Source organism: Poecile atricapillus, chromosome 2 (assembly GCF_030490865.1).
Source record: "Poecile atricapillus isolate bPoeAtr1 chromosome 2, bPoeAtr1.hap1, whole genome shotgun sequence".
NCBI lineage: Eukaryota > Metazoa > Chordata > Aves > Passeriformes > Paridae > Poecile > Poecile atricapillus.
The window spans coordinates 61073545-61094198 of NC_081250.1; the positions used below are offsets into that span (position 1 = coordinate 61073545).

Here is a 20654-nt window from a genome sequence, read left to right on the forward strand (position 1 = left end):
TTACATAAAATAATTCAGTGTCAGTAAAGAACATTGCCGACAATGGAGACCTGACATTGTTCACATAAATGATTCCTGGAATCACCTGACATCCATCACCCTGGCATGAGATAAACACTGATGAATCAGGGTTCCTGCTTCACCTTCCACAAACCAACACTAAAATTCTGCTTTTAATTTGACAGGAGAGTTTAAGGGTGATTTTTCCCATCTTTCTGAATTACTAACAGTCACAGGAACTTAAGAGTTAAGGAGCAGAAGGTTTGGCAAGTCTGCATCTTTTGAGGAATTTCTACTTTAAGACCAGAAATGAAGTTTTTAAGTACATCAGCAATTTACCCGGAGATCACTTTATGTCATAAAATAAGGTTGTATCAAACATACCAGGCCTCTCTAAAAGTGACTGAATTTTTCAATGTCTTGCTTCCAGTCTTTACTAAGGGACATACTGTAAGCTACCTGGGAATCCTTTGCATAAGTGAGCAAACAGGATGGAACAGCTCAGTGCCAGGAAATTTCATTAGCAGTTTTCAAGTATTAACATCAAACATGAGATCAACACAGAGTAACAACTTCAACATTAGGGCATACGTGTAATACTTCCTAGTGGACATTGTATACACTTCATCGGTATTCCTTCCCCTCCATATTCTGAATATATTTTCAATTGAGAGTTAAACAAGGATGCAAATTTCCTAATGACTCCCAAGGCAGTAACCCCTAACAACACAAATCATGTATCTGTGTATGGGAAAATATTTTGAGTATGAATTTGACCTGCAATCTATGTTTCACACATGACTTCTCTGGAAATTGCCATAACAAAGTGCTGACAAAGCTACCCATGTTTCCTACTGCTGTGATTCTTATCACGCCAGTATCTCCTTTTTCAAGGCCACCAGGTAAGTCTGGAAGGTGCAGTGGGAAGGTCCTTGGTCTCTTCAGTAGTAACTCCTTCAAGTCAGAATTAGTCACGTAACTTCCACATAATAAAGCTTGCTCTACATCCATAAGGAAGTGGAAGCCAGAAACAACCACTCTGCTTAAGAATGTAATGCCTTAATTCTTCCCAATGATACCACTTTTGATAGAAAAAGTAAAATTCTGTTCTCAAAGAGACATATAACAATATCCTTAGGTGATATAAAGCTAGCACATAATCAGGAACCTTTACAGATATATATATATATACACACACCCAGACATATATATTCTTTTTTTATATTCCATATAAAAACATTTTTAAGTAATGTACAAATCTGCAGTGCTTGATGTAGCGGAGTTTATTCTAATTGTGATATTACAAGTACAGAAGAACTTGGGGATTGGAACTAGGTGATCCTGAAGGTGCCTTCCAACTCAAGCCATTCAAAATTCATTCTAAGAAGGGGGTGGTTTGTTTGTTGTTTGGGTTTCTTTGGGGGTTTTTTGGGTTTTCTACCCCACAACTGCCAAACACTGCATTTCTCTGCAGACAACTATGGACATTATGAAGGCTCAGATCAGCACAACCAGCTCATGCCCATGTGCAGACAGAGTAAAGCAAAAAGTAAAGTCCTTAAATTACATGAGGAAGTATTTTTTTCACACACAATAGCGACAAGGAAGTTGGATAACCTACAACAGTGAAGAGGGATTATTTGTGTTAGCCATTGCTTGGCTGTGGGGGACTGCTCAGAATACATTCAACTCTGATCAAGAAAACAGACAAGAGACCTTAGGAATTACTGATCCATACTTGTATGTTCCAGTTGTACATTTAACTTCCCAACCTGCATGGATGCTAACATCCCTGAACGAAATAATTCAACATAATTATATCAGATATCAAAAACTATAAATAAACATCTTTGGCTTAAGTTATTTTTAAAGAAATATTTAAACCATTTCAGGAATTTAATTAAAGCAGTTTGTTTAAGCACACTAGAGAAAGCAATGGTCCTATGCTATTTTTGAGTATTTTCTTGTTCTCCATCTATAATACAAACTCCTTACAATCCAGATTTAACCTAAGCCTTCCTAATACCTGGGTTCATCTTGTAAAGCCTTGGGATTCTAAGGAGACAAAGTACCAGAAACAATGTTCAGGTATTGAATAAGACACAGCTGCCTTTGTGCTACCTAGGTTCTCAGCTCTCCTTTCAATCTTAAGGACAGGTTAAACAGGATGACAGAGAGCAGAGGCCTTGTAGAACAGCTCAGCAGGGAGAGGTCCATAAGCAAAGCTGTTCATCTGTGGGCATGGAGAGCTGTTCTAACTGAAGATGGCTACTTTATTTCCATACCTGTCTCAGAGTTCTTGGACAGTTAACTGAGATTTACAAATACAAGCAAACTAATTTTTACTGCTGGTGCAACTTGAATTCACCAACCCCAGCTAATTTCCCCTTTCCCCCCCATGACCTGCAAGGATATCCAGGAAAACAGCCCTACTTGTGACTATGCAGCTATGAAACAGTAACAGTTTTTCCAAAATATAATCACTTTCCCCATATCTTTCATCAGGTTTTGCTGCACTATTATTACAGAACTCTGCCATTCATTCCTATGTGGGATCCAGTGTATTAGTCAAAGATAAAGTGAAATCACTTATCTAATAAGAAGTTCTGCAAATAGACTCAACTTGGATTTCAGGTTCCAATTCAGAGTCTTCCCTGTGTCTTAAAAGCAAACACCAAGAGACACATGTTACAAGTCTAACAAATCAGCGTGTAATAGCTACTAGCCATGCTCACCTTCTCTATGTATTCACACAGCAATATATATTTTTCCTCAGAAATGCAAACTGAATTCCTGTGCAGCTGAATAAATGATGGTTGGGCTAATGGTTCAGTGGGTCCACATCAATGCTATAGTGTCTTTACAAAAATAAAGCCAACCAAAGGAAAAGCAAAAGCAACACAATCCAAATTTACTGTGGTTCAGTAACAAAACTTCTAAGTAAGCAACTTCAGGTCTCAGTGCTGAGAAAAGGATAACCTTGTTAAAACATACTGCAAGCCTCTCATTCAAGTCAAAGTAAGAAAATATATTCTTATTCAAAAGGTTTGCCTCTTCGTACTGCAAACATATCAAAATTAGAAACCAAGAAGAAAAGCATTACAAATCAGCACTGGAGCAGTAAGAAAACCCCTCAAACAGTGATGTAATGATTTTCTAACTCTATTTCAAACCTCAAATTCTCAGAACAGTAGGCAAAGCTTAATAAAAGAGCACCAAAGCTGCAAACAGGTGCATGCCCCTGTCAGGAAAAACAAAGGTGGGAAAGGAACATGAAGCATCACCACAACTAAAGCTACTTGAAGCATATTTTGGGAAGACAAAAATAAAGCCACTCCCTCTCTCTCTCTCTCTCTCTCCTACTACCTGCCATCTGCCCATGAGGCCACAAAGCAAAGCCACATCTTTGGCAAGGGGAGAAGCTGGTAGCAGCTGCGTCACCACAACAGCTCCAGCAGGGAGCAGGGGAAAGAGAAAGAAATGGGGCAACTCCGTGTTCTCTTTGCATGGAAATATTGCACCAAGCAGTGATTCCCAGCAGGAAACCTCATTATGTAAGCAGTATCATTTAGTATGTTAGACGAAGACAGTTACAGCCCATTCTCCTCAATCCAAACATACTCCCTGACCATTTTCTTAGAATATGACAATGTCATCTTAGCATGTGGTTTCTGAGCAATAGTCACAAGAAATTTAAAATCAGCTCACTGCATCTCAACCACAGCACCAGTAAAGAATCACAACAACAGAGTGCGCAATACCTGGCTTATTCTCAATAAATGTCATTCCTACAATAATTGTAATATGTTAAGTAGCATTTCACAACAGCTTAACTTAAAAATTTTGCAACAAGCATGGTTAACTGGTGTCCTTTGTGAAATACAAATGGAAACCACAAAACCAAGAGCATGCACTGCTTGATGTAAAAACTGTGAACTGTTGACTTAAAAAATATGTTGCTCAAGAGATATTTTAACACTGCATTATGCCATTAACACTGAAAACCAATGTATTTCAAATACGAAGTAAATAATCCCTTTCCTCATGAGAGGAAACCAAGAGGGACTTGGGGGTGCTGCTGGATGAAATACTGAACTTCAGCCATCAATGTGCTCTTGCAGCCCAGAAAGCCAGTTGTATCTGGGCTGTATCCAGAGCAGTGGGGGCAGCAGGGTGAGGGAGGGAATTCTGTCCCTCTGCTCTGCTCAGACCCCACCTGCAGTGCTGCATCCAGCCATGGGATCCCAGCACAGGAAGGACATGGATCTCTTGAAGAGTCCAGAGGAGGCAACAAAGATGATCAGAGGTCTGGAGCACCTCCCCTATGAGGAAAGGCTGAGGGAGTTGGGATTGTTCAGCCTGGAGAGAAGAAGCCTCCAAGGAGGACTCTCAGTACATAACGAGGACTTATAGGAAAGATGAGGACAGACTCTCTAATAGGACTTGCTGCTACAGGACACAGGGCAATGGTTTTAAACTAAAGAGGTTTACTATCTAGAGATGGTGAGATGATCCGTCACTGGAAACGTTCAAGGCCAGGCTGGACAGGACTCTGATCTAGTTTAAGATGTTCCTGCTCACTGCAGGAGGTTGAATGAGATGACCTTTAAAGGTCCCTTCCAACCCAGACCATTCTGTGATAGTGAATCCTACAAAGTTACCATGTCCTGAAGCTCCAGGTTTACTCTACATTGAATTTATATTAGTTCAGAACTCAATTAGAAGCAACTCTGCTAAGCCATAGAGGGAAGGTCAAAACAAAGCCTGTGCAAAACCACATTTGACCTGTTCTCTATAATGCTTGAGTATATATACATGTTACATCCATGTATACATAAACAGTCAAATTTACAGGTTATAAAAGCAATTACAAGCCATAGGACTAAAAAGAGGCCACATAAATTCATATGTATAAAAACAAAAGAACCATAGCTTCCACTTCTCATGTAAAAGCTCATCCATTTCAAAAACCCTTCAAAATTTTGATCTTAAATGTATTTGCTAGTTCAGTCCAGCACACTCTACATAACTAATCTAGCAAATGTGTCCAATACTGGCCAAACAAGACAGGTCCTACTAATAGCAACAAAAACAATATGAAAAGAAGAAATAGCTGAAAGAATAATTTCAAGTTCAGACATTATATATTTTTAAAAGGCAGTATCTGAAGCTAAGAGCAATCTGAAGTAAAAATCCCATTTCCTGCAGCTTTCCTTGTATAAGAAGTTTTACAATCTGGATTCAGGATTCTAATTAAATATGGTATTTTTTCTGAAAGGATGTGAAAGAAAATTCTTCACTGTATTTAGGATTCTTCATTGTATTTAGTATACATCCACTGTTACATCTTTTCCATCTCATAGCATTTTTCACTCATCATCATTTTTTGGAGTTGCAGGTACCAATTGGCAGCTTTATAAATGACTGGTATAAGAAAAAGCATACGAACTAGACATCTATTATGGAAATGGGCTAAATTAAAAAAGCACAGGGAGAGACAAAATAAAAATTGGAGGCATATGAAGTATTTAGGAAAAAAAAAAAAATCCATGCCACCCAATTGGATTGAGGTAATCACAGATTGCTTTTGCAATGAGTTTTGCTATATTTTAGACAATTTTATTTAACATTGCATTGAGCCTCTGCCTCTTGACTATCGAGTTTCCCTTGAGGTTATGCTAATAAAATATAATAGAACCAAGCAAAACAATAGGTTTTTTTTCCCTACTTGAAGTAAATACATATAAAATTTCTTGGTATTTGTGTTATGTTGGTGGCTGGAGGCACTAACAAGCATCAGTTTCCATTGTGCTTGGAGCTGTAAAACCAATACATTAAAAAGTTGATTATTTATCCTGTTATAAGTAGTTACCAGACATTATCTCTTAGGAAAGTTTCAAATTCAAACACATACTTGGAATGAAACCATTCTGTGGTCAACTGTGTCTTGGTGCTGGCCTGTGTTTCTGCCTTTTTTTTTTCATTGAAAGCTAAAAAGAAAATATTACAAGTAAAGAAAAAAATCTGGATAAAAAGTTAAATTCAAAAGGAACAGTTGTCTATGCTCATGTGCCCCCCAAGAGTGGTGCACCAAGGGTCAAGTCATCAGCTGAGGTGTACAATGCCAAATGTGAACTGCTGTACTGCACTGGTAGTATCCCAATTTGCCTTGACTAAACATGCCACAGTAAAACCCCAATATACCATCAATCTTTGCAGATGCATGTTAAACAGAAACAGAAATTATAATGGAACTCAGTGTAAACAAGAGCTTTGCTGAATACAGACAAAAGAGAAAATTCACCAACACTATTTTTGCTCTTTGTGGGTTAGCATCTAACAACCACGAGAAAAATGCTCTCAGAAGTATGAGAGAAAATGCTTTTGACACTCAAGCTTACCTGAACAAGCAAGCATTCTCTGTTTTAGGACAAACACCCATAAAGTATTAATAGATAATCTTTTGTATCAAAAACAAATAAAATCATACTTGTCAGTACAGACAAGTTTAGATCAGGTTGATTTTTGCATTAGTCCTGCTACAGCAAGTTTCTGCATGTTTTCCTATGCTCCCTCCCTAGGAAAAGTCAGGCCTGCCAGGACAATAGCCAACATGCCGCTAATTAGATAAATAATCAAAGCTAACAACCACCTACTTCCAGCACTCAAAGCATTAACCTTTGCTGCTCAATTCAACTGTCTGAAATGGCAAAACAAAACACTTGTTAAGATAGGGGGACACATGCAAAACACTGATTCTGTAAAGCTCATCTAACCCATCCAAAAACTAGCTAATAATGTGTATTACTGAATCACCCTTTCATGATTCTACCGTATTTCATATATTCTGGTCTATTAGTTAAAAGCTCAAAAGAGCAAGGGGAAAAAGGAAAACAAACAAAAACCAATTAAACATTCCTTTCTTTTTCACTTCTTATGACTGTACTTTCTGTATACAGGTGAACCAAACCAAGCAGAGCTCTGTCCTCATCCTGTCCCATGTTATTTCAATTGACATCAATTAATAGTACATCCTCTCTCAGTAACATTATTGTTTATTTGAGGAAAATCTAAAATCTCTTCGTATCTCCTGCACTTTTTAGTGCTGGAGCAAGTAATTTGGTTACCTCTCAATAAGAGAAAGAAACAATAAATTCCCCAACAGATGGGAGGTGAATGTCACATGGCAGAAGCAGCAAGGATTCTAACTGCACATCCCCAGATTAATTACAACACAAAGTTCAGCTTCAGTAGTCCACTACTGGGCACAGACTGCTTGGATAAGTCATAAATATTGTTCCAAGGACAAGAAAATATACACAGCCTACTGTTTGAAGTAATAAAAAAACACACTACAATGTCTCAGACTGCTGCTGTGTCCAGCAGTTGTCCGCTATCTCACCACTGTTTGAATCACAAGCTCCTCAGGAATCGTCACCAGCTCCTTGCTTCAGAAAACTCCATAGGGGCATTTTCCACCATGCTGACTTACAAACTGTTAATATTCTGGTTCCATTCACAAACCTTAAATTCACAGAGATGTGTACAATTCACAGTACACAGTGGTGAATTTTATTCTTTTGCACACCACAACCCAAACTAAACTTTTAAAGTCTTTATTAGTAGCCTATTTTTTGAACAGAAAACAGAAAACCCTCCAATCCAGTAAGGACAAACTAGAGGTTAAGGTGCTAATCTGAAGTGTGAGTTAAATCAAGGAAGGAACTTGCTCATGAGAAATCATTGTCCCCACCCTGTTAAAAGAAGCAAGACATTTCAAACAGATTTCAACATGTTTTTTATGCACATGTCCATAATAGGAAACCACACACAGTTTTGCTCAAATGTCTCAAATCTCTCAAAAAGCCTCTTCTTTAAAGCCCTTGATTAAGCAGCAAAAGAAATCTGAAACTTCTGGCCCAAAACAGCACCTCCATCTTCCTGACAGTTTCTACTGTATCTGTTCCCTGGTCTATGCAAAGAGGGGGTCACCAGCACTAAGAGCCCAAGAGAACACCCCATCCACAAAGGCAAGCATATGGCAGAACAGCATGAGAAACACTAGGAAAGCCCAATACTTACTTTTGCTAATTTTACAAACTGTCTTGAGAGGTTTCCTAAAATTATGCATATTTTGACCAAGTCTGAGAGGAGAGGGAAGAACTGTTTTGATTTTTAACTGAAAAATAACATCAGCAATGCAGTCTGAAGAGAATTAGACACCCTTTTCAGTGTTGCTCATTTTCTTGAAACATGTTTCAGATGGTTATACATGCCTGCAAGTTCTTGTTCTAAAATGATGGAAAAAGACCAAGTGACAGGACACAAGGCAATGGCATAAAGCTGTGCCAGGAGTGGTGTGGGCTGGATATGAGGTGATGGTTCTTCACCAGAGGGTGTTTGGGCAGTGGCACAGGCTCCCCAGGGAAGTGGTCACAGCACCAAGCCCGACAGAGTTGAAGAAACATTTGGACAATGCCCTCGGGCACATGGTGTGACTCTTGGCATGTCCTATGCAGGGCCAGTTGATGATCCTTATGGGTCCATTCCAGCTCTGGCTATTCTACAATTCTATGATACCTGTGTCCCCATTTTGGTTGACAAGGAGAAAGGTGAAAGCATTACTCCATGAGCTACCAGGAGAGCTATACTTTTTAAATGAGAAGTCCTTCTTGTTTACACATATCACTGAAGTGTAATGGTTGATTGCCTTTGTTTGCAAAGGAAAATGCATCTTGTATGTTTAGCAATGCTTAAACTCAACTGATTTTCAATGTCTGTAAACACTGCCTGTGAAGCACCAGGGCTCCTGGGGCCTACATAGCTGGGGACCTGGACCTCAGCAAAAAGTTCAAATACAGACATATGAAGTCATGAAATAGAGTTGGCTTCTCATGTCCTGGCCATAGTTTCTTCTCTAAAATTGTGATCAAATCTATATCTGTCCCCAATGATCTGGCTTGAGAGATAAAGAGTATCTAAAAGCTGATTAGCCCACTAGAGCATCTGAAGCTTAATCAGCACTGTGCCAACATCTCAAAGCATCAGTATCATGCAGTACTTAGAGCAGTCCCAAATGTGATCCTATCAGAATAGAAAATATTTCTATAATGACATTCAGAAGTTGATTTTAACAGGTTCTTTTTCTTTTCTTGTACTTTTTTAAAAACCTTTTAAAACATTAAACTAAAGTGCACGCAAGTTTACAGCCTAGGCTTTTGCAAATCTCTGCAAAATGTGGCCATGTAACACATGCAATCACAAGCAGTCCATAATCCTTTTATCTTCTAAACACTATGCAATGGAAAGCAGTCAGTTCTATATGGTGTGCTTTTTTTAAATTTTGTAACATCACATCAAACAGCTTTTAACATTCTCTTTTATGGCAGTTGTGAGTGCAAGAAAAAGAACACACTCAAATGCAGCTAAAAAACTTCCACTAACAAGCATCATCTAAATCACAGAATTTTTCATCAACAGCTATGTCTTCCATCAGCTTAAGACACTAAAAGCATGGATGACAATATTTAATAAGTGTAAAAAGAAGAAAAAAATACTTACTAGATTGGTAAGGTTTTAAATTAAGACTTCAGTTTAATAATATTTTTGTACTAAGCCTATAAAATCCTTCTGCAGCATTTAAAAGCCATAGAGCATTTGGAGTCAGCTATGCTTCTTGGTAAAGCTTGACCAAATACATTACTGTGAAGCTGGTATTGCTTAAGCTGAGAAACGTTAACTAGTAGAATGAACATTTTTAAAAATCATTGTTTTGCAATATGGATGGGCACAGCTGTACAAAAGAAAAATTCTCAAATGCTGAAGTAGAAAACCCTTCTGGAAATTTTTGCAAGGAAAACCCAGAAGCTTAAAAAAAAAATAATCTGGTGAACATAAGAGAAATACTCAGTGTTTTCAACTGATTAATTTGTACACATTACATCAAAGATTAGAGCACTTCCTAAAAAAAATATAATTTCTTTACCAAACAATGAGCTCCAAAACTAATTTTAAAATTAACTTTGGTTAATGGTGTGTGATTGCTGAGATCTTAATAGATCTCCTACATCTGTAAACATGTAAATGTTGTGCCTAAATCTATTCCAATCAAGGGTTTGATTAAGCAACTTCAGTAGTCACCTAGGCTCCTCAGGTTGTTCTTAGAAAAGAATTGTGATTTTAAATTCTAGGTAACTGATCTACAGCCTCCACTCAAAACCAAGTAACTCCTATTGTCTGGGGAAGGAGTTCCTCTCACTGTGAATATGGCATAAATCTTGAATAGAGGCACTTCATCAATATGTAAGTGTGTGAGCCTCTCACCCTGGCAAAAGACAAGGTTTTCAGACTTTAGAGAGTCTGAGCAAGGAGTATTATTGGCAACAGTCTTAGGGGCAAAAGAAATCAAGTGTCAAACTTCCTCCCACCCAATTAAGTTTGTTTTGCAGGCATTTTTACTTCAGAGAATTCAGGTCTTCCTCAGATTTCTTCAATGCAAGTGGAAAACAGCAGTATTTCTGCCTACAGTTCTCAGAACCATCCAGTTAACCTTAAGTACTCCAACACAAACACTGGAAGTCACAGCAACACACTGCTCCTGTAAAATCCAACAAACAGCCAGGCTATGAAACTCAGAAACTGGTGGAAATTATCTTCTTAAGCTAAGAGGAGGCATTAAGTAAAGAGCTTTGAAATACTTACGTTTCCTCTCCTGGAAGTACATCACGCCTTAGATTTTACTGCATGAACAGTATAAATAACTCTAAATCATAGTCTGCTTCTACACTGGAAATGTATTAGGAACAGCAAAAGGATTAATGCTGTGTTAAAGAAAGTGATAACCCTGCATAGTGTGCGATTTTTCATTTTGCTCAACTTGCAAAATGCATCATACAAATTACATTCATAAATGTTGGGGAAAAAAAAGCCAAAAAACAAACCTTCTTCCAGGGTTATTTTCATTTTCAAATATTTCAAGCTGCAGAAAATTATTCTTATCTCCGAACAAGCTTTTTTATTTCTTAAAGAAGAGCATCCTTTTGTACTTAACATCAACACAATTGCATTTGGTGAACAGAAATCCTGTAGCATCCAAAGGCAGTCATGCCTTTTACTCTTCAGTTTAATCCACTGAGAGCTTTAAACAACTTGCAAGGTCTACAATCACAGTCCTCTTAAACTAACATTTCCACAAATTCTAAGTTTTTTGATGCTCCTTCTACCATGAAAGTGAGATCCCACACACAGTGTTTATTCATGAATTGGTGAAAACTGAGGCAAGGACAGAACTGGAAGCCACATGGTGCTACTTCAGTGCTAAAAGCCCTCGCATCTGTCACAGCTCATAGCCTTCAGAAAGAAAAGGGTTGAACACACACTGGAGCATGCCTTAAAGTGAATGCAGCAGCAAATACATCAGAGAAAGTGTGTTAATGCTATATGTTAATTATCTATAGTAACAAAGACAATTATTTATAGTGGTCAGACTTATTCTATGCCATGAGACAAGCCACGAACACCTCAACAGCATAACCACCTTTCCTCCCAGACAACATCATTCTGGCTGTTTTGATAAGAGAGACACCAAATTCCTAAACATAATACTTCAGCCAGCAAGAGAACTCCTTAAGGAAAGGCCAAAGTCCCCGAACACAAGTAACATATACCAGCACCCAGGAAAGGATCAAGCAAGGGGAAAGACTGCTACCTAGAAACACTCAAGAGTCTCTGAATCTTCAGAGGTCATCAGGAAAACTGGGTTACATATCTGAGATGTAACAGTCCAGAAAAGAGTATCAGAGCACGCAGAAATTAATGGAGGCTGAAATTGAAGAGCAAAATAACTTTATTTTAAAGGAAACAAGCTTCTCTAGCACACACTTATGGGCTTAATTTTCTTCATCAGTCTTACTAGATTTACTGTGGTTTACACAAGTTAAGGTTAGTAACTTCTTGAATGTTTCTTCTTGCTATTAGTAACAGCTAAGTTTTAAGAATGCTACTTTTGACTAAAATAAATTATAGCAGAAAATGTTACCCGATAACCTTCAGCAAATGAGAAAATAAAAACCAAAAAAACCTAAAAACACAATAAGCAGAGGCACATAAATGAACCACCAAAAAACTACCCAACATCCCCCAAAACAAATAAATAGTGACACCTCTCTGGAAGAATTTTAATGATATTTTATTTTTTATTATCTATACTGTTTATAAAACACATATACATATACAGCTAACTCATCCAAGTTGGTCACACTGACAGATGACCAGGTCCAAAACAAAGACATCCTACTGAAACATTGTCAGCAAAACAAGGATGAGACTGACTTTTAAATAAATAGATTATTTTTAAAGTATTATTTAATTTTAAATTCGAAGGAAAAATAAAGTCAACTTCAAAAAATGGAACTTTCCAAAAGCTGCTTATTTCCTGGAATGCCCAGCAACTACTCTACTACACAAGAGGTAGATTCATCACTAATCAAAACACAAGCCTTAATAATTTATTTTTTTTTAACTCCACCCACTTAATTATAGTGGGAATTCTTTACTGCTATTGACTAACTCTACTTTAATCTTATTTTAAGATTAACCAACTGAGAATAAAATCTGCCCAAGAAACTCTCTCAGTTCTCATCAATAAGCTAATGTCTTTAATTGCCCTCCACACCATTACTCTGGTTCAGCAAGTTCAACTTTATTGATACTGAAGAACAGGAGACTATCCCTAAGAGCTGTAAGAAAAAAGAAAAACAAAACAGCATAAAGATTATACTATCAGTCATCTTGTATCAGCTGTATACACATCTGCAAAGGTTCAGAGTGTCTGGGAGTGGCTCTGCTCCTTTTTTAGAAGAAAATCAGACCAAAAAAGGTTGAACCTACAGGAATTGTTGGGTTCTGGCACATCCATGTCTGGCCCATGGTTTTAGTGAAGGATCAGCTTTCCACAGTCATTCTTTAACCACCAGTGTGAACACACTACCACTGGTTTGAATCAGCACATTTTAAAGTCATACATGCAAGCAATGAAGGAACTGATGCAGTGGGCAAATAAACAAATTATCTTTTCACAGAACATGATGTCCACATGTAACATACATATGTTACTATGTAACACTTTCAGACTGATTTTTTTTTTTTTTAATAATTTTACAGGGCTGAGTATTAATTTTTCTACTCCAAGCATGTTCGCTTTGACAAAACACACACTACATATTTATTTTGTTACTCAGTTGAGAAAAACAAAGATCTCCATAGTTACCAACAGGCTGCTGTGACAGGATATAATGGCAGTTCATTTTGTATCACCCAAATTTCATGCATTGGGTTTTTGCTGTAACAAATTAAGAACTATTTGGGAAAAGTTGTATTCTTTACAGAGTCAATGTGTTTGCCCTGTGACAGTACACCTTATGAAAAATCAGAAAAAAATACAGAAGTTGTCATTCTCCATGGCTGGGGACTGCCAGGATCTGAGATCAGAAAATGAATGACGCATGCTACAGGAAAAGAACAAGTATGGGGAAATTTAAGGATGAAAAAGAATAAATAAAGAATAAAATAATAAAAAGGCTACAAGTAACATCAGGTTCATGAACAGAGCAGCAACAGAAACATGTTCTTCAAAGAAATATTTTTGGTCATTTGCTTTCAGTTAGGCCCTCTTTCTTAACCAACTCTATTCTCCTGGCTAGGACACACACCATACCACATCATTTCTGGCACAGGATGAGTAAAATAGAAGGATGGCCACAACTGAACTGGAAACTATCTTGTCATCAGTTCTGTTGGCCAATACACACTAACTGTTGGAAGTATTCTGGGAATAGTTTGCTTTTTTTCTTTGTTTTTGGCAACAGAGAAGAAAAGGCATAAGCCATGCTGGTCACCAAGTACACACCAGCAGCCACAAAGTGAAGCACTCTCAGGGGTGGAGGAAATTTCTGCTGTGCCAGCCACAGCAGGCAAGTGGTTTCTGTTCCAGGTTACAGCCCTGAGAGTCTGTTAGCAACTCCAGCACTGCAAGCAGGTAGCTTATATCCAGCTTCTCTCTCCTCCTTCCCTTCCAGAGAGCCATGTGTTTCTAACCAAAATGGACTTCAACAGACAGTCCATCCCCAGCGAACCACACTAAACAAATGACTGCACAAATAGCCAAACTTGTTTACTAAAGATAAAATCTACAAGACACATACCACATTGTTTCTTTACACTGGGCAGTGATAGCTGTATATGTACAGGTTTTCCAGTTACACTCATCAAAACTACACTTCTGCAGAAATTGGAGGCAAAAGTCACTGCCATGTCATTTTGTTTGACATCAATGGAATGGTACTGAATAATAAAACACATTCTTCACAAGACTTGTATTGTAAGCTAATCAACTAATCCTTCAGGAAAATGTATAGTGAAATAGCTGGTTTTAAGTACATACCAGATTCCCTTTTCAAAGAATCACAAAACCGGTAGGGTTGGAAGGGACTTCTGGACATCATCTCGTTCAGACCCCCTGCCAAGGGAAGGTCACCCAGAGCAGGTGACACAGGGACACATCCAGGTGGGTTTGGAAAGTCTCCAGAGAGGGAGACTCCACCACCCCCTGGGCAGCCTCTTCAGTGCTCTGACACCCTCAACATAAAGAAGTTCTTTCCCATGTTAAGGTACTTGTCATTTAATTTATGGTCATTGCTGCACACCACTGAAAAGGAGGTCCCAGTTAGGCCATATTTAAGAAGATGAAAAATGAAACAACCTAACAATTCACATATTAAAAAAAAAACAAAAACCAAAAGCACAGTCAACTCTTCAGAAGACTATTACAACATTGTCTTGAAAAGTGATATAAAAGCCCCTAACTAAATGGGTTGGCAGTTCTCCTAAATAAGTGTAGTGGTAATCACTTGCAAGTTATTGCTATTTAAAAAAAATCCACTCTACCTTGCAAATCTATCCTAGAGAATTCACCATTGTAACACTCAAACTCAGCACATTTCTTGCTCTAAAACCCAAAATTACTTCTAGATTGAAAACACAAAGATTTAAGATATGCAGTATTATTTGACAATTAAGTATCTTTGTAAGGAAACGACTTACTTGATGGAGTTTCTGAAGTGGTCCTCAGCAGGATTTTTTACTGTACAACTGTTCAGCAACCATAAATCTGCTTCAGCAGAGTTGTCTACAAAACAAAAAGAAACAAACCTGTGTTACAAATTATTTAATCTGTCATCTTCTAACTTATAACATATTAAAAAAAAAATACCAAACTGAGCCATTAATAATAAGTTGGCTATTTGCAAGATTACTTTGTATTCAATTACATTCTTGGAAGGGCTTGTTTCTGGTTTTGTTGTTCGTTGTTTTGTGTTTTAGGAAAAAAAGAGGTACATGAGCACTTCCATTGTAATTTCTTTTTAATTTTTTTGCCAATGGGGAATTAACAGTTAATCTCATTTACCAGCTGTGACACCATTAAGTTGCACATCATGGGAAACAAAGCTAAAACGAATGGTCACAACTCCCAGAAATGCATACTCTCATAAAGATCTTGCTGAGACAAAGGCAAAATTAAGTGGTCAACAAAAGCAGGTTTCACTAAGAAAATAAAATCCCTGCTTCAGCTCCACTGTGAATTAATACTACAAAAGAAACAAATCACAATTTATAAAATGTGAACCTCTACTAAAGAGAAAAGTCAGCATAGCTGGTTTGGAAAGAAACATGCATATTTCTAGTTTTGATTATATCTTAGTTATGGTGTAATTATAGCTCAGAAACTTTCAGACAAAAGCTATTCATGCAACCAGTATCTGCCTCCATTTAGATAAGGATACTATTTTTTTCAGGATCCAAACCTTTCTGTATGTTCAGAGCCTATTGATATCTAAATTCATTAACATAACTGAATCCCAGGATTATCTGCAGAAGCACATATATAAACTCTAATCCTGTAAAACATGGCCAATAGTACAGAATTGTCATAGTCATTGTCCTTGTGAAGTTAGAGCTTCTTTTTTTGAACAAAAGAATAAAGATAATCTATCACAAATAGTTTAGTGCTTTAGCATTCATCAGAATAGCTTGTATAAGTTTAGATAAGAAAATTCATGTCACTCGCTGCTATTCACTACAATGAGCACTGAAGTACTGACTGATGTATCATTAAATAACATAAGCCAGTGAGCAATGAATACAGGTAAAACATAATTTTTAGGATGCCTTACTCAAATTGACATCCTGCTAAAGCAAGAGAAAGCCTGCCAAGACTTAGGCATATTTATATATGCACTCATCATGAATGTATCCATACAGACATGAATATCCTTTTCCTCCATGCATACACAGTCCTGACTAAATGATAAAATTGAAAAAGCTTTCTGTCTCATTTACATTTTCTTCAAAGAAATAGTTATTTACAATTAGCTATCAGCCACTTAACCTATGAAATAGTAATTTGATTTAAAGTAATACATAAAATGTAACTTATGCTAAATAAGAGAAAACATTCAGGGTTCTAATCATTATTGGCTAAGATTACACTATTAACTTGGCTAAAACACAACTTCCTTTCACAACAGGGAAAGGCAACAAAGCAACACTCAGACCTTCAGCTACTTTAAACAACACAAATATCTGACCCTGTCAGGTTGGGAAAAAGCACTGTCTTTTAGCCTACATAGTAGTCAAAATAAAAATGGGACAAGACAAAGAATCTCTCCTCCAACCCAGGCTGCATGAAAATTACATTTTTAGGCTAATGAACAGACTATTTTATTATTAGATAATCAGAGGCAAAAAAAAAAAAAAAAAAAAAAAAAATTAGGAATCATGTACAGAGAAGCAAAGAATCAGAGCTTCAATGTCAGAAAAAGAGTGATCTCTTGGCCTAGTCAGATGTACCAAGTATGAAAACAAACACATTTTAAAAACATTTTTCCAGTTACACTGCCAAAACCTTGTATTTCTTATTCTTCTCAGCAGCATAAAATGTTTATAAATTCAGCCCCACACCCATAACACACCCACCTGAGAATAAGGGGTGGGACACACACACACACACACACACACAAAATAGCAAGAGGCCAACATTTAAGTGAGACATTACATTTAACAGACAACAGTTGCAGCAGCCCTCATGGGCGAGTGCAAAGCACAATCATTTTCAAGAGATGTCTTTATTCAGAGGGGAGATGCCATGAGACAGAGAGCACCAGCTCTGGGCTTGGTTTCAGTTCCTCCTTGTACCGTGGCTTCCAGGTGTGCAGGAAGAGACAACACTGTGGCAATGCTTCCCCCCTAAAGCCAAAATCAAACCCCTCTCTTCAAAACAGCCTTGGAAAAAGTAACACATTTAAGTTTAGAAAGTCCTTACATACTAAGCCAACAGGACTCACTTCACATAGCAGTTTGGTTTCCAGGCTATTAATATATTGACTCCTTGACTGAGGCACAACAGCAACACTTTATATATTTTACACATATAAAAAAGTCTTCCAAATACATGTAAATTCATTCCTTAACAGGTTTCAGCCTTTGCAGAACAGAAGATGAAAAGCAAAGGCTTCTCACAGAATAAAATCTCTTGAGCAGTTTTGGGAAAAGGAGTCTCATTCATGCACACAGCTAAAAATCATTTAAGGAAAATAAAACTGTAGATGAGGTTTGTCCTCCTCTTACAGCAACAGTATTGTTTTATCATATTTAGTTGTTCTATTTCTGCATATTTTTTTTCCTAATTAATTCTCATAATCTCTTATATGAACACACATACATATAAGTTTTGATTAGGCATATATATAAACATATAGACACACATTTATGAGTTATATTAATTTATTAAGTAAGAGTCCATATCAACTCTTCAAAATGACAGCTGAATTTTCTTAGTACTTTACTGCCCTATTCATAATTATATAATTGCATGCACTGGTGCAAACTAACCACAGCCTACTGCATTTTCTCAAAAAAAATTCAGTTAAAAAGAAAAAAAATTGCCAACGGAGCCTTTTTGTATCAGGTTGCAGGAAGATCTGACCATTTGCAACATTGTGGGAATAACTTGTCAGCGGTCACATTTTGCTTTGCAAGGCCTTGATGGATGTGTGGAAACAAACATGGACCAAAACAGCAGACTGGGCTTGGCATGTATAAACAACATCTTCTGACTTCATAATTACTAAGTATTAAGCAACACCAGGGTAACAATTCTTTATTCAGGGCACAGAGACTGGAGCTATTGGCTACTTATAAATATATGTAGGCATATGTATATATATATGTGTGTGTGTTGTGTATGCGTGCATATATATACCTATAACTGTTCTGAAATGAGTAGGTGCTACTGCTCAGTGCGGTCCCCAAATAAAGAGTCAGAGAGCTCTGACAAATAACCTCAGGCTTCTCAATACATGCCTAGAGGGGCAGGGGCAGACAGCCCTGAGGATTCCCTGTCTATAGTCCAGGCAGACAGAGGAAGTGTTTAGGTGAGGGTGGGAAGCGCCACATGAATGTGCTGCTGCACGCACTAAGGCAACCGCGCACCCTTCCTTGGAAGGTCTCTACCTGCCACTTTGAACAACTCCATAAGTAAGGTTTTTGAGAAAACTCCAACATTTCAGTGAAGAACAGAGGCCTGTGTTTGGAAGCTCACACAGATCTGAGTGAACAGGACAATCTAAACTTTACAGAAGGTTTTCCAGCAAGTCACAGAGACTGACAGGCAAAACTGAAGCAAGAACCATAAGTACAGTGAACGTCATTTACAGCAGTGAATATGATACAGGTGCATATATCCTGCAACAATCTTCTCTAAGGGGATCTTCTTAAAGTTATTTTTGCCCTATATTCAGCCTAATGATACTTTTTAAATTATGATATTTTGCTGACAACTTTTTTTATGAGCTACTTAAACAGTTTCCTCTATGATAAGACATTTTTAGAAAAAAAAAAAAAAGGATATATCAAATCATGCTTTGTATTAAATACTCAAAAACACAACTCAAAAGCATGGTCTTTTTGCATTGTGACATCTTTTCCATTAAAAAAAAGGCTACACTGGAAGTAAACCACAAAGTCTATCATACTCTGAAAAACAACATAGAGTACAAAGGAACCTAAAGGTCATGGAAACTTCTGAACACTTAAGCTAATTGGGAAACTCTGGAAAACATGAATTGGCTGCATTATGCAATACTAAGATGATAAAATGGCAAGAGTCTGAAACATCAGTATACCTACAGAGGAAAATAATATTTACAATTATTTTCTATCAGTGTCAAGTTTGTTATCATTACAGAAACCATAAATCAGCAGAATTTCTTAAGAAGACTGTAGTAATAGTATCAGCTGAAAATAAACAACTGACTTGGGTTTTGCCTGGTCTCTTAATTTTAGTCTTTCAATTCTTTTTCCAAAACTTTGTTTTCCTTCAAAACCCCCCAAACTACATCTTGAAAATCAAAACACTCACAAACCAAAAAATTAGAAGAAACACAACTAGTGAAGCCCTAAAAGAGCAGCCTTTCTTTACTTCAGCACGTCACTCCTCTCTCTCTGCACTGAAACCCCTACCAGGTTTGCTCAGCATAGTTTGCTCAAAAAACATGACTCATAACTAGTATGACATACTAGTTTTAAATACTGTACATCAGTCTGAGAAATTCAGTCTGAAAGCAGATCTTTCTCTGTAATCATTGAAGGCTCCTCCAGGGCCATTCCTTCTAGCTGTCCTTATCCTGTTCCTAATCACTTTGTGAGTTTTCCTTCTCACATTTTCTGATTTTCTTACTTCTAACTCTCTTACACAACAAATATAGCTCCAGTTTCTCTCTTTCCACATGCTGTATTCCAGCCTCTGTTCCCATTTATGGACCTCCCCATTAAACATTTTGTCATGTGCATTCTTCCTTCCAAAACATCTCTGCTCCCTCCCTTGCTACCCTGGCTGCCACTTCATGCTCTGCAGCCAGACCCAGTAACATCCAAGGTATCTGGAATGTGTGCCCGCACTGTACTCCAAGGGAATCATCTGCCCCCAAATATCTAAGCATGAGGACACCTCACAGCCAGTTACAGAAGTCATGTAGCATCTTGACTGGAACAACGTTGCTAAACTACTTCTTTTCTTTCAACATCTGTGTCACAGAAACCCACTGTCACTCAAATTAAATTACTGAAATTAGGTGTTGGTTAATTTAATGATTTCTTGGACCACTGGGCACTGAGAGACCTCAACAAGTACTGGGAAAGAATCTTCTCATAAATACTAGTCCAGAAATGCTGTGAATCATCAGCACAGGAGGAAGGTACATCTTCCTTCAGGGACATGGGCTTTGCTTATTTGCAGACAATAGTCTTTGCCTGGCAGAAGGAAAAACCTCAACAAGGTTGAGAATATCAAGAAAAAGTTTGGGGTTTTATTTGTGTGCCTTTCCATGGCACACAAAATACTTACCTACCATTTGCTAGTTCTCAATATTGCATCAGATATAGTTAACTGTCAACTTCCATGCAACTTGTCCTACAGAAAAGATTCCAAGCATACAAGCTCTTTCCTCGTGTCTGCACCCCTGACAGGAGCTACAAATCAAAACCACAAGTTATCATGAGTTTCCAGATGGTACTTGTTTGAAATCTCAGGGACACATTAT

At 37.5% G+C, this 20654-nt stretch overlaps 1 protein-coding gene across 1 annotated transcript in view; it reads right to left on the reverse strand.

Moving 5' to 3' along the window:
* Positions 1–20654, reverse strand: part of CDKAL1 (CDK5 regulatory subunit associated protein 1 like 1) — a 377070-nt gene that overhangs the window by 294904 nt on the left and 61512 nt on the right. Inside the window, exon 5 of the mRNA XM_058831551.1 lies at positions 15100–15184. Within this exon, the coding sequence (XP_058687534.1) occupies positions 15100–15184 (85 nt within the window). The remainder of the gene's footprint in view (positions 1–15099; positions 15185–20654) is intronic.